The 15,924-nt window shown below is 34.5% G+C and overlaps 2 protein-coding genes across 2 annotated transcripts in view; both read left to right on the top strand.

The window, feature by feature from the left end:
- Positions 1 to 10,796, top strand: part of LOC140056851 (ABC transporter G family member 20-like) — a 33,340-nt gene extending 22,544 nt beyond the window's left edge. The window contains exon 20 of the mRNA XM_072102353.1: positions 10,391 to 10,796. Within this exon, the coding sequence (XP_071958454.1) occupies positions 10,391 to 10,398 (8 nt within the window). The 3' untranslated portion in view covers positions 10,399 to 10,796. The remainder of the gene's footprint in view (positions 1 to 10,390) is intronic.
- Positions 7,226 to 8,940, top strand: LOC140056386 (zinc finger protein SNAI2-like). Its single transcript, XM_072101747.1, has 2 exons — positions 7,226 to 7,435; positions 7,780 to 8,940. Exons 1-2 carry the CDS (start codon positions 7,354 to 7,356, stop codon positions 8,487 to 8,489), a joined length of 792 nt encoding a protein of 263 aa, XP_071957848.1. The 5' UTR covers positions 7,226 to 7,353; the 3' UTR covers positions 8,490 to 8,940.
- Positions 10,797 to 15,924: the final 5,128 nt, after the last annotated feature.

Below are 15,924 nucleotides of genomic sequence, written 5' to 3'. Positions count from 1 at the left end.
CCGGTGTTGTATCTTTTACGAGGAAGCAATTTACGAAATGAAATTCTGACAATAGTTCTTCGAAATATACTAGAAAAGCATTGACTGAAATAGAAGAGTGCAAACCACCATGAACCAGCGTAGTTACGCACGTAAACAGGAAAATCTATGTTTACTCGATCTTTTCCTTTATAGGTATGTCTATAATGTATTAAAAACCTCAAAGAAAACGTCAACTTGTCTGGCCACTTTGAAGAAGATCCTTTAAATAAAAACCCAGAAAATTCCGAATTAAACTACATTGTTTTTTGTATTAACCAGGGAGATAAAAAATTGTTCCCTTTTCCTGCTTTCATCATTAAATTTGTATACGAACACCGTGTAATGCTATATTTTTTTCATTGATAATTCCGTGAAAGTATTTCTGTCACAATGATCGGTGTCGAATGCCGGTATTAATCAGTTAGAAACGAATGTTTTATATTTTTTTGAATAGCTAGAATATATAGTATATTTATATTCGTTGAAAGATTCATATAACCAAGGAATAATGTAATCAAACTCCAGGTGTGTCGCGACAGAAGCTTACTTTAACTGTTGATTTTGTTTTATTTTGATTTCTATTGTTTTATTGATTGATTGAAACCTCAATTTCATTTTGTCGATTAAAACCCCATTTTACAAACATTAAAACTGTTGATTTTTGGATTTCCAATTGTTCCATTGATAGCAGCTAAGCCTGTTCTATTGAAACACCCTAATTTCGATTCACCTCTTGTGTGCATGCTTGTTTTAAGGCACGAGAAAGCGATTAAACCCTATTGTACAAATATCAAAGCTGTTGATTTTTTGATTTCTAATCGTTTCATTACAGTATTTGTCTTAATTGAAACCCCTTTCGATTGAACTAGTGTGGAGGATCGGTTTAAAGGCACGAGAGACCGATTAAAAGCCCATTTGGGTAAATTGTTTCATTGATACTTTGGTACTGTCTTAATTGTCGTATAATCATGTCTTTAAAGCAATCGTGAGTCATTTAAACCCATCTTCCCATCCATCCTGTAGAATAGGCGATAATTAGACAAAATCCTCGCGAATCTTTTAGACTTAAACTAAGAACAGACATAAGCACAAATAAACTAGGTCTATAGGCCTTCGGTGTTAATTAGTGAAACGACACACGCGATGATATATATAGGCCTAGATAATAACCATTGATGTTAATTCAATGCAATAATTAAATTAAGTTTCTATACTTGTACATAAGCAATGAGTTTGTACACAAAAGGGGAAGGTTGTGTAGGCCTAATAATGCTTTTTAACGACATGCCTTCTCACAGCCATAAATGATTCTTTGAATTACGTAAAACACCCGCTAAATGTAAAAAGTAAATCATTCATTATTTTTTATTTATTTAGGGACAGTGCAAAATAAAGCAAAAGGATTTAATGGTATACAATCTTAAAAAATGTACTTAACAATTTAAACAATTACTGAGTGTGGTGTGTTTTTATTTCATAGTGACTTTGTTGATAGTGTATTCACAATAGTTTGGTCTCATTAAGGTCAAAGAGTTGTTTTTAAAGTTTTCTAATCACCGCTCATTATTCAATTTGTCTCTGATCACTCTCTGTGAATAATTCTTTGTTAAATTTGGCGCGAAATCTGGTAGGCTGACATGTGTGTGAGAGTAAATACCAGGACAGTGGTGACTTTCGTCGCATGCCTACGGCCCTTGAGTAGGAACCACCTGCGCCCTTTGTGGGCCTGGGGCAGCTGCGAGTAGTCAGGGCCTAGATAAGTACCCAGGATCGACCATTGTTTATGGACAAGGTGCACGCGCCGGGGTTGATTAGTGACGGAACAAAGCTTGGATGTATGGTGGAATTATTGTTAAATTTTTCTGTTCACCCCTTGTTGTATACCAAGTTTCTATAGGCCTGAAGTATTAATGCCTGCTGGACGTTTTGTGTAGTAATGCGCTTCTATTAGCCATTCATTGAAAAGTCGAAGGCGACATGACGTAATCACGTATTAAAAGTTTGTGTTTACTTTACAAATATCACCGATTAAGTGCCATGTGATCTGATAGCTACTTCAACTGGTTTTTACTTTGTCCTTAATTATATACTTACATTTCTTATAAAAGACTGCGAAAAATACTTGCTTAAAATTTAAAAACAATATAACAACGTAAAACGAAATGAAACTATTTCCGTCAAAAATGTATGATTATCTGCATGTGCATAACTTTACACTATACAGTAGGCCTACGTTCACTTTTCTTTATTACACTATTTCTTAGATTATCAGGCCTAATTAACAATTTACTCGTTCTTTTCCGTAATTATGTAGGCCTACAGTTTCTGCTTCAATAATTTTTGGTTTATTATTTTTATGTTTTAATATTGTTTTTATTTTATTAATTTGGTTGCAATACAAAAGATAGCGTGTACCCCGGATGTAAGAAATAATAATAATAATAAATAACTTTTTTTCTCAAAATCTTGACGTGCGCATTGATTTAAAGTCGTGTGTTATTACTGATTAATTATGTAATATTTAAAACTATATCAAACAATTTCCATTACTCATTGAATTAACATAAGGCACACAAAACGCTCAATCCTACTTATTAGAAATAAACAACAATGGATGTGTACAATTCAACGAATTAGTATTTAAGTATATCATGCAAAGTGCGTAACGAAATACTCAAGTTTGTTTGAAAGAATGCCAAGTGTGATGATATTATTATAATGTCAGATTACAAAGGCTGCCATACTGTAATGATAATATAATAATAGTTCAGTACCGTAAAACCTCGAAAAGAAGCGCCCCCCCCCCCCCCCCCCCACGCAAAAAAAAAGGAACTAAAAAAAGAAGAGTGTTGTATGTTTTCTTTGCGAGGTTTTACTTACGGTACTATAAAATATAATCAAACAAATACAATAAAAGTATAGAATAGAACAGAAAACAGAAGAACAACCGTTGAATAAAATATAAATCAAATATTGTAGTTATCGTTGATAAAGTAAAATTGTATTAAAAATTAAAGTACAGATAAAAATGATATTTTTAAAATTCCTTTAGATGAAATTGTTTACTTAAGACAGAGATACATCCTATGTTTGCTTTGGCCACCTGCTGTATGTACAGCACACATGAACGTGTGCCGTATGTTTTTTCGTTTGAAGATTCCAGTACACACTTTGTGGATTCGCCTAATTACCACCTGCCACCTATCGTACAAACAAACTCGCGCCAAAGTACACACTCTCTGTGTGTAGCCTATCGCGTCTTCTCTATTGACCAATCACAGCACACATACAGTCTACTTATGTTCCATAAATACCGTTACTCTCGCCACAACCCAAAAACAAAGAAAACATACAGCACTCGATAGTATTATTGTTTTGGGCAAACAAAACGCGATACGCAAGCCCGTTCCACTTGACTGACTTGAAGCAGGTGTCGAATAAGGTTCAGTTTTGTTTACACCATGGAGTGTACCCGCGTATTTTGGTCTTTTTTGTCTTGCAAAAAGAATGTTGTATTTCATTTTATGTACGCCAATTTACATGTTTGATTGATATTCTAAACTTTTTATTTTTTAAATCATAACAACATTTTGGTTTAATTTGGACGCGAGTTTCAAGTGCTGTAGAACACGCCCCAGTGTTAAAATAAGCGTAAAGGTTAATTCAGCGTAAAAATCACAAGCGTCGGTTTCCATGGGAAACTACACGAAACCCTAGAGTCAGCTGTAGTTTGTTTATTAAGTAAAACCATGGAGTAAAGAATTTACTCCATGGTAAAACCAGGAATCATTATTGAATTTCCATAAGAGTCATCTAAGATGGGACACGGGTAATTAGCATCTAAAATTGGGCGAAGAAAGTTCTGTGGACTTTTATTCGATGGTTTTTGTTAGAAAAAAAAAACACATAAAAAAGATCACATCCGTATATCGAATTCCATTGGTCTAATACAATTGTGTAACCAATAATAAGCCCAAACTGGAGAGTATTTTCAGGAACATTAAATAATGATATGCCTTTAATTAATGTCTTATTTACACCATTCATCACTGGAAATCGTAAAATGTAACAACTGCAAAATCAGTAAGAAAAAATGGAATTCGTACAGTACGAAGACACTGGAAAACATACAGTAAATTTGTACAAAGTTACTGAATTTAAATTCCACTACATGGAACAACTGCGTTATATAGGGCCGAATAAAAAGGGAAATTTTATCAAATGTTTTACCGAATCTTTCACGTTTGTATCCTGGTACAGTTTATTTTCTTTTCCCATGAATTCCTTGATATCAAATCTAGCCAATCTGTATAATAGCCGTGTCTATTGTGTCGGTCAAGTGCAGAATCGCTACCGAAGGACAAATTGATAAAGGAAATATCGATTGGTTATACCTTTAACAACCTGGCGCCTCTGAAATTTTTATTTTTTTATCACGAGGAGCTAATATGCAATTGTGACCTTTTGTGAGAACCAGTCCGTTAACAATGTTAAAGATTATAATATCTAAGTGACTACCGTACCACTTACATAGTAGAGACCATAAGGGCTATTATAACACAATTTTTATAGTAAGATAGCGCATATACAAACTAGCCGTGTCGTCGTCCCGAAAACATTACTGATGATGAATCAGATAAATTATTGATAGGAATTAAATTTAAGGAACATCCTATTGTGTTCCCTGTTAAAATATTGCTCCCCTGAAAAAGAAATTCAACCTGGATAAAAAAAAACCCACATTTTTGGCTAAATAACTATTTTTTTGTTGTTTTTGTAAGCTAGTCATTTTTTTAACAACGTGAATCTACAAAATGACCTATTTAAAATTTGATTTATTGATCGTTATTTTTCATGTTTTGTGGACAATACACCTTTAAAAGAGAACAAAAAAACAAAACCAATACAGTTCTTGCAAAGCTAAAGATAGTAGTAGGCCTTTACTGGCGACAGACAAACGTAATACAAAGTTCCTGTGTGTTGTATTATATGGATCATATCCGACGATCACAATGTTTACGGAAGTTTTGTAGTTCTTGGGATTTTGCAATGGTGGGCACTCAGCACGCACTGGTTTCTATACCTTCCGGTATTGTGACATTTAGAGTTAATTTGTCAAAATTATTATCGTAGATATGTGTAATAATACACCTGTAATAAAATTGTGAATTTGTCTGCTGCAGCGCCATTTTTTAGTATTTTTTTAAAAAGATAAAATGATAACCATTCAGAAATAAGGATCTTAATCGCTACTTAGGCTACTGTAACAGTTTTAATGTAAAATCATATTTGTATTTATTTTTCCTTTTGTGATTGAGCATTTTAGCATGCGTATCAAACATGCACAATGTGCTAACAGGTATATCACGTATGTCTACCACAAGAAAAAGATTACAATATGCATTAAGTTTGTTTCATCTTTCGTTTTGACACCGTTCATATAAATATAAATACCAGATTGTCCTGATCTAGAGAAAGATGGAAATTATATAAACAAAAAGAACGAAACCACAGTAGGGAAAAATTGCATCGGTCTCGATTACACCATGAGCCATTTGCAAGCACATCAAAATATCCCGTGTAAATCCATGAGACAAAGGCAACAACAAAACAAGAAATATTACTCGAAATACACACGACGAACGAGTAGGCCTACTGTACTTTACATCCAATTGTTCCTGACAGTCCGGTTACCACAAATAACTTGTGATTCCTTGCGGATCTGTGGCATTATTATACGTAGGATGATTACTTTATTAAGGACATATATGCGGTCATTACGTGTTAATTATGATTGGGAAACAATGCAATAGTTTCCCCAAAAAATTTGATAAGAATTTAATTAGGTTGTTTTTGTATACTTCGTTGTACCCAAGTGGTTTTAAATAAATGGCTCTGAAGTCGGCCGCGTTACCGGTAATAAGTATTGTCATCTATATTATTGTCGCGTATATTTCTCAACAAATAATAATGTTAGTGTTATGTTGTTTTCCGTAGATCAGAGACAACACATTTTACAAAATCAAGTCGTCAGAAGCAAAATTATAATATTTATAGGGTGTACGATACAGTCGTAACACGTCGAACATGTGTTTTACGGAACCAAGATAAGTGAACACTGTATCGATAATCAGCTGTATTATGTTACTATTAAATTGCGACAGTAGAAAAATCTACCCGTAATCGGAGAAGTAAAGTAAATTTGCTTTTGTGACTTTTATTGTTGTTCTTGTGTAGGCCTACAGTATTCATCCCATTAATGTTATTAGTCGAAACATTAAAAAAAAATAATTATCAGGCTTACCCGGTAAGTTGGTTTCATGGTTTCGCCAAATTTACTGAGTGAATAGCTTACCTGAGTCAAGTTTAATATTGACACTTTTTTAATTTTTTTGTAATTACATACGTAGTTTTCCAAAAAATATATATCTAGTTAAAGGTTACATAAACAGCTAAATCTCTGTATTGTTTAGAGTGAATACTTCGGGATGTTTGTGTACACATTGTCTAAGTTTAGTAAAAAACAGGAAAAGCAAGCGTCAATTTGAAAGACTTATAGTTTCATAATACCAAACTGATTTACCAATAAAAAGTGGTTGCTTATTTTCATTGTATTGGTAAGTTTCATTTCCAATATACTATACACACCATAATCCTTAACATTGTTCAAGTATTGATATAAACACATATTTGTAGTATAGGATGCACTTGCTTGGCAATAAGAAATATCTCAGGGACAAGTGGGTTAGTAAATCATAGAAGTTCATATCCTACAGATTAGCCAGTACTGATCTAGTTTAAATCACTTTTAACCAATAATGACGATTTCAAAATTAACTGTCACACATTTGAATGGCGAGAAAATGGTAGCACCTCTGTTTTTTCTCGTTTGTTGTTTGATATATTCATTGTTCTTATTCAAGATTCCCACCAAAATGCTTATAGTTAATAGAGTTGTAATGATTTGTTGTCAGATGTACACATAATCTGTTAGTTTTCGTTGCATAGAATCTTACAAAACGCCCCTTTTTTCTCTTCGGATTGTGGTTAAAGCTCTTGTAAATGTCATTGTTCCAAAACTTCACTGGACCGCGAAACTATTAATATCCACCTGCACTTAATACGGCGCAATGATTGGCTACTTAGTAGTTTAGCTCCGCCTACAAATCCTTGGACTAGACCGGAATGCATTGTATTGTACTTGGTAAAGCAAGTCAGATGTATAAAAGCTTGTATAACTTTCCGATACCTGTCATTACATTGATTTCGGTCGATACGACAGTCACAGATTTCAAGATTTTGTTCTGATACTAGAAGAGTCCGTTTGCAAGGATGCCGCGGTCATTTTTGATCAAGAAACACTACAACCACCAGTATCATTTTAAGAGACTGCAACATTCTATACAAAGAGCAGGTAAGCTAAGGTTTATAACTATTTATTATTGTAAATGTTGTATGCTGTACCTGTATTTAGGGACACCTGTTACTCGAGTTTTTATTAGTTTGTTATAAATAAATGTTTCTAATAAGATAATTGCATCAATCAATGATGCATTTATTGGTTACCGCATAAGTATTAGCTCTATTACACGGTAAAGGTTCTATTCAATGGTTCTATTGCACGCTCGGCTTTTCATTCAGTAAATATCCAGTATTCATTATTTGTATAATTTATTATTTTCCCTTTTATAATCTTTCATTTTTTTTAATATATAAACGAATAATACATTATTAACAATATCTTTTTTTTTATTATAGCATTCAATCCCTTAACAGATGTTATACGAAAACCCATACGACCGGAACCTTTAGCCATCAAGTCGCTGAACGAAAGGGTTGTCCAGCTATGCTACATGACATGCTACCCGTCTGAGACGGCATGCTGTGACAGCGGAATAAAGATCGCTGACGCAGCACCTGTTATGCACTCTGTCATCTCTCCACAAGAGACAGTTATAGGGACTATTGTACCATCAACTAAGGAGAACCCAAGGAAGAAGAAAGAACCTCAGAATTCTGATCAGAAACACCAATGTCCGGAATGCAATAAAGTTTATGTGACGTCAAGTGGACTTAGCAAACACCGACAGTTTTACTGTGATGCCCAAAGTAAGAAAAGCTTCAAATGTAAATATTGCGATAAGGAGTATATGTCACTTGGAGCACTAAAGATGCACATCAGGACTCATACACTTCCGTGCAAGTGCACCTTCTGCGGAAAAGCATTCTCTAGGCCTTGGCTTCTGCAAGGTCACATCCGCACCCATACAGGAGAAAAGCCCTTCTCCTGCCATCACTGTAAAAGAGCGTTCGCTGACAGATCGAACTTGAGGGCTCATCTACAAACGCATTCGGATGTTAAGAAATACTGTTGTAAAAAGTGTGGGAAAACTTTTTCTCGGATGTCACTACTAAACAAACACGATGACGTTGGGTGTTCGTCTCACGGAAGGACAGAGAAGCATTAAAACCATGTTAAAACAGAACTTTTAAATTCGCTTAACCACAACCGTGTGCTACAGCCTGTGCTATCAGATACTGTGCTACATTTACAAATTAAACTAAATGTGTGTCTATCCAGAATTAAAAGTACAACTTGGTAAATTTTAAGTTACTAATCGGAATTATCACTGACGACACAGTAGGCCTAAATAATTTATTTTAATGGGGTTCGGCACCACATTTTGGGGATTGGGGTTACAACAATGTAGGCTTATACGCAGTTGAACTGCTAGCATTTGTATCAGCTCGTTTGTTTTTATAGTAATAGTTATTTTAATATGCTGGAAATATTTTAAAAGCTGTTGCTCGCTGCATATGACAATTTTTAACTTGACTATTTATCAATACAATATTATAGTATTTATTTTGTTTTAATTAATCATATATTGTAAATAAAACAGATTTTGTGACATTTTACCTTTAGCTCTATTGTTTTTGTGTACAGTATCCATCTCGTTACAGATTTACCAAATGATTTTAACTACATTATTGGTTCGTGAAAAAATAATGTCTATCTTTCGGTTTGCAAGCAACCGCATAATCAGCTCTTTTCGAGGAAACATTTTGTAGAATTTGCTTATTGCGTCACATGAAGGCAAGGGATTTTATTACAAAATCCATTCACGAATCCATAATTGATTTATTTAAAATATACTGCAATATAAAAGTGTATATATTATAATATATACAAGTTGGCTGCAGTGTATGACCATTATTTGACTAGCAATTATAGTTATTAACCCACTAGTCTATTGGTTACTCCTCTCTATTATATTAATAAATGTATTCAACAATCCACCCTAAAAACACATTCAAAGAATAGTAACCCAAACTGTACGACAGTATTTGTTTACTTCCTAGTGGACAGTCTTTTTCTTTCGGCAACTTGTTGAAAATTCTCCATTCTAACAAAACAATCACGTACGGTGCATAGACTTCTCTTCTATTAATAGAGATTGCTCTATTTAAAAGTTTTAGATAGAGATATCTTAGTTTTAAATAAAGATATCTTAGTTTTTAATAGAGATATCTTAGTTTTTAATAGAGATATCTTAGTTTTAAATAGAGATATCTTAGTTTTAAATAGAGATATCTTAGTTTTAAATAGAGATATCTTAGTTTTAAATAGAGATATCTTAGTTTTAAATAGAGATATCTTAGTTTTAAATAGAGATATCTTAGTTTTAAATAGAGATATCTTAGTTTTAAATAGAGATATCTTAGTTTTTAATAGAGATATCTTAGTTTTTAATAGAGATATCTTAGTTTTTAATAGAGATATCTTAGTTTTTAATAGAGATATCTTAGTTTTTAATAGAGATATCTTAGTTTTTAATAGAGATATCTTAGTTTTTAATAGAGATATCTTAGTTTTTAATAGAGATATCTTAGTTTTAAACTAAGATATCTTTATTTCCAAATACATTACAGCTTGGCGCGCCATAGTGATGTGAATGTGCTTTTTGGGCATTTCGTTGGAACAAAATGTATATTTATTTCAATTGCAATTCAATTCATCTTGTAATTTACATCAATTATAGTCATTACAAAGAATATTACAGTTAAACAGAATAAGATATAGTTATATAAATGTTTCAGGTGGTTTATACTCTCTACTTTGTCCTTACTTGCCCTGATATGAAGGGCTATTGTTGCCTGAAACCTCTTCTAATTATTCTGGCTGTTATATTATACTTTTTTGCTTATTTGGTATTTCCATTGAGATCCAGCTACTGCGCTGCATTGTCATTTTTCAGTAATTTGCCTTTGGATTTAGGCCTATATACCAATGAAAATAAATACTATTATATATTTCAAACTTATAACTGAGGTAATTAATTTGAAAGTTTTCATTCCTGCACACTAGGTTCCTAGAATGGTGACGTCAAATCATGCATCCCGGAGACACGACCAGGATAGTGTTGAGGCGGTGGTGGACGTGGTCATTTTCGTCATTTCGGGTGGCTTCCTTTACTTCCTTAATAGTAAAATAAAATTAATACCAACTCCGTTTTATTTGATTTTTATTTTCTATTACACCTTATTTATATGCTGACAATCAAGGGGCCGGCCCTCTTGATGAGTGACTGTGTGTAGATTAGTACACCGGGGTAACCCCCTACTCGTCTCGAAAGATGTACTAGGTTCTTTAAAGTGCACATGAGCCAGATGTGTACACTGGACCTACGGTTTATATAAATGTTCAATGATACATTTCATTTATTATCATCAATATATTGCGCCCTGAAAAAAAAAAGTGATAAACACATTTGTATTGGAAATAGTTATAGGCCTAGTCACATTGACCAAAACTTAGATAAAAAAATGTTCAACGCATATAATGAAAACGTAATTTAAAAGAAAAAAATAGTCATGTCAGATAAACAGGACTGGTTGATTAAATATAAAAAAAAGCTGTTGGTGTTTTTTTTTGTGCCGAGAAAAATAAACTCAAACTAGAAATTATCAAAAGTTTGGTTTTATTTTAATGTTTTATAAACAACCAAAACAATCTGATGTTCGTTGTGGGATATGAGCTGCTCAGATGTATAGTGACAGTGCGTATCTTTTAATATTGTCTTTCTGTCATTGTAGATGTACAACGGTAAGGTTTACAACGACATCTTAGCGGTACCGGTACCTTCTGAAAGAGGATGACAAGCACTTTTCCCCTAAAAGCCAATCATTAGGAATATAAGCCATATTTGATAAGGTGTGGAATGATCGGTAAACCTGCTTCTAACCGGATTCGTATAACTTACCAAAGAAAAGGATGTGACTACGCCGTTGTCGGGCACGAACTATGCGGATTCCTTTAATGCTTCTAAGTCTTGGATCTTATTTTTGTCACAGATCGAGGTTTTTAAAACTATTTTCCCTAGTAACGATTACTCATAAGATTATTGTGGTAAAAAAGATTTATAAAATTGTCAATTAAAATCTTTTAAAATAATCATCTACTGACTGATTGATAATTTAAGAGCATATCCTGTAGGATTAGAATAAAATTTAATAAATTCGAAAATAAATAAAACTGAAATTTACATATCATACACTTATTGCAAATAATAGTTTTATGGTATGAACTACTTGGTCATAGAGGGCGACATTTGTCTTATATCAAAGGAAAACAATTTTGTGGAAGGGATTTCCTTGTTCACATATTTATTTGACCTTATAACTTCAAAATGTTAAATGTTTGAGTTTGATGGTGGAGAATATTACATGAGTTTAAAGATTGACTGATATAACGGGGCTGCAACCGAATGAAATATAACAGTCTCCTTCAACGATCAATGAAATATACTCAAACTCCAATACCAAGACATTCATTATTTTTGTATAGCTATACCTGCCTAATATTTCAACAACCGAAACATACACCGGTAATATTCTTACTAGCCCTACTTTTTTAATTTGTACATATCGTTCTACAAAAATGGTAATTCTGGTTGAGCTATTTTGTTTAATGTAGTATTATTTCAGGGATGTTCACAGTTGAGTTTCGATGAGAGAAGATTTTTTTTGCACAAAAAAAAAACATCACAAGATCGTTTAACGGCGTTTTTTAATCAAACACATGTGACTCACAATCATTAAATTACAATAATAATATTTATGTGTGTGTTCTAAACTGTGTTACGATACTAGCTACTAAAGTGTGACAATTTTACAAATAGGCTAGCAATAGCCTCATCAAATTTAACCCCTCATCGAGGTAGCTCGCGAGAAGCTGTTTGAATGTTTTCTTTTTTTTTCATTATGATGTTAGTAACATGAGTAACATAGTTATTATTATTAAGTATTTTAATCTGTTATTTTATGTCTAATATTCTAGTCAGCGTTTCGATTTTTGTCTGTAATTTCAAGCTGATGTACTACGTATGAAACGCTCGAGCAGTGGTAAATTTATAGAGAATGTTAGAGGGATTCGACAGTGTGATATGCATATTAATATATGCAATCTACCAATCAGAACTCAAACGATTAATATAATATTCGCTATTATTTGAAAAATATTTAATGAGGGTGATCCATCCAGCATACGCTGATCATTAGGGACCCTCAAATACAAACAGTAAATACAAAATAAACTATAAAAACAAAAAATTAACAAAGAAACAAACTTTTCTGGCTGTTTTACTTCTCGTTTTGATTTAGCTTTTCGCTTTTATTTTGTATCTCCATTGAGATCCAGCCACTGATACCCACAGCATTGTCATTTTTTCAGTAATTTAGAGAGAGAGAAAGAGATGTTTTTTAAAAGAGATTTAAAGGAGAAGAAATTGTAAAAGTTACGAATGCTTAAAGGTAGAGAAATAAAGAAAAGCATTGAAACTAAAAGAAAGGTCAGGACTAGGGATAATTCATACGGCCCTTGGCCTATGGGAAATCAGTCTTTTAAGCCGGTTTTCCACTAGACGAAATATAGGCCTATATTCATTTAATTTATGTCGTCTTTTCATCAAAATAAAAAAGATCAACTGGTCACAAATGATATTAGGCATAAACGTGTTCACTAATGCGCATGCGTATTAATATTCCCGCGAATATAATATATTATTCGCTAATGGATGGAACTTTACCGCGGTCAGTCTAATTATCGAAAATAACCAAAAACAAACCGAAAACAAAATCTAAATACCAAACAAATTTGTATTATTATTTTTGTTAATGTCGCCCTCTACTGATGGATGTTTCTAAAGCTAAGACCATTACAGAGAGAACATCATGAATTTTTATAATTTACTTAGTATCGTCTTAAATGACAACTTTACCGCGGTCAGTCTAATTGCCGAAAATAACCTAAAACAAACCGAAAACAAAATAACAAAATCTAAATACCGAACAAATTTGTATAATTATTTTTGTCAATGTCGCCCTCTGCTGATGGATGTTTCTAAAGCTAAGACCATGACAGAGAGAAGATCATACATTTTTACAATTTACTTATAGTATCGTACAGTGGTGGCGCCAGCGGGGGGGGCTACGGGGGCTCTAGCCCCCTCGTCGGGGAGCCTAGCCCCCCCGTCGGGGAACACGGGTACTTTTTGTCGGGGAATATTATAATATACAGTAAAAAACGTTCGCGTTCACTTCATATAGCTTCAGCGCCTAGAAAACCACGACGTTCCATTGACCGTGAGAGTACGTCAGAGGGCTATTATGCACTTTTATGCATTCATTATTGCCAGAGATCTAACTACTAAACAATAGCTAGTAGGCCTACGCACTTGTTTGGCGGTATCCCTTTGTACGAATCGTTCACCGTTGGGTCGAGACGCGTGATATCATGTTCCATCCAGGGACCAAAATGTGTAATGTAGTTATTTTCCAGGCGAAGTTTACCGACGGTTACCGAAGGGAACACGGGTACTTTTTGTCGGGGAATATAATATACAGTTAAAAAACGTTCGCGTTCACTTGGTAGCTTCAGCGCCTAGAAAACCGCGACGTCTCATTGACCGACCGTGAGAGTACGTCAGAGTGCTATTATGCAATTTATATGCATTCATTATTGCCAGCGATCTAACTTACTACTAAACATTAGCTAGGTACGCACTTGTCTGGCGGTATCCCTTTGTACGAATCGTTCAACGTTGGGTCGAGACGGGTGATATCAAGTTCCATCCAGGGACCAAAATGTGTAATGTAGTTATTTTCCAGGCGAAGTTTACCGACGGTTCGGGTACTTTTTGTCGGGGAATATAATTTGTTCGCGTTCACTTCGTAGCTTCAGCGCCTAGAAAACCTCGACGTTTCATTGACCGTGAGAGTACGTCAGAGTGATATTATGCACTTTATATGCATTCATTATCGCCAGCGATCTAACTTACTACTAAACAATAGCTATAGGTACGCACTTGTCTGGCGGTATTCCTTTGTACGAATCGTTCAACGTTGGGTCGTGATATCATGTTCCGTCCAGGGACCAAAATGTGTACTGTAGTTATTTTCCAGGCGAAGTTTACGAACGGTTACGTCGTGTACTGTGTCGACGACGCTACACTACAGCAAAAACGAATTATGTTAATTGTTCGTATGTTCACCAATTTTTTAATTTACAAGTAACCTTCTGTAACGTGGGGCACCTAAAATAAATATTTCATCCATTACTAAACAAAAAAACATGCCATTTTCGCTTAGCCAACATCTTATTATAGCTAAGTTATTAAATTTTCAATGTCCTGTATGTCATGAATTTCTCACCACTCGGAAGTCCAGATGGTACGCAGGCATACACTTTGGAGAAATAAACTTATTTCCCCGACTGAAAAGGTCTACGCTTGCGTTTTTTAAGCCTCTGGGCCTGATGTTTCCAAAGTATAAAATGCAGCTCTAGTTTTAAACATTTTCTTAGCTCATCCCCAACAATAAAGCTGGTCATATTTCGAAGTACAAGAAGTGCATTTTCCGGGACCTAACATCTCTATTTTTCAAACATTTCTTAGCTCAGTCACAACCATGATAGGGACTTATATATTTTGTTTCATGTTTTGAAGTCCAATTTCCAGGACCTCCAACTCTATTTTTCTAAATTTTCTTTGAACTTTTATTTTTTAAATTGAAAAATATGGATTGAAACAGTCATCGCGCACCGTTTTTTTCGCACGCAGTATTTTATTTATGCATTATAAAAAATGGAAAAAAATGGCTACCCTAAATCTGATTAAAATGACCTCAAATGACGCTAGAACGCGTTGCTTCCGGGGGCTTCGCCCCCTGGACCCCCACCGGGGGCCCTTGGCGGCCCCTGTCCCCCAGCCGTGTGATGCTTGCTTCGCTCGCATAGCCCCCTCGTCGGGGAATGTAGCCCCCGCGTCGGTAAGATCCTGGCGCCACCCCTGGTATCGTATTTGGGTACAAGGGTTAGGCCGGTGGATTACTATAAATACCATCTTCTTTATTCACCAAATCATCGCGATCGTATTAAAACAGTTTTTAGTGCGATATGATTGAATGATTCCACAGAGCAACATACGTCATATTTCTAGCCCCTCTATCGGGTCATGTCAATAGACAAGTCTGGCAAAGCGCGAAAATGTCTAGTAAACATACGTACTTACAAGGGTTCGAGGCCGACTCGCTCCTAGTTCTGGTGGTGGAACAAGTCTTCTCGGATAAGGACTATAAACCGTAGGTCCAGTGTACACAGTTATAACCTGTATGTACTTTAAAGAACCCAGTTCATTATTCGAAAAAGAGTAGGGGGTTACCCCGGTGAACTGGTTCACACAATAGCCTCTGTATCAGGGGGATTACCACCTATCTGATAGGACAGTGATTAATTCACTATTGGTAATCCTTGGCCACAGTGCCTAGACATAAAATAAAAATAAAATAAAAATACTTCGTAAAAATATAAATGTTAACTTTGTCATTATTTCTTTTGCCTATCTG

Source organism: Antedon mediterranea, chromosome 8 (genome assembly GCF_964355755.1).
Source record: "Antedon mediterranea chromosome 8, ecAntMedi1.1, whole genome shotgun sequence".
Lineage (NCBI taxonomy): Eukaryota > Metazoa > Echinodermata > Crinoidea > Comatulida > Antedonidae > Antedon > Antedon mediterranea.
Note: the sequence above shows the minus strand (reverse complement) of the source record. Positions and strands in the feature narration are given on the sequence as shown.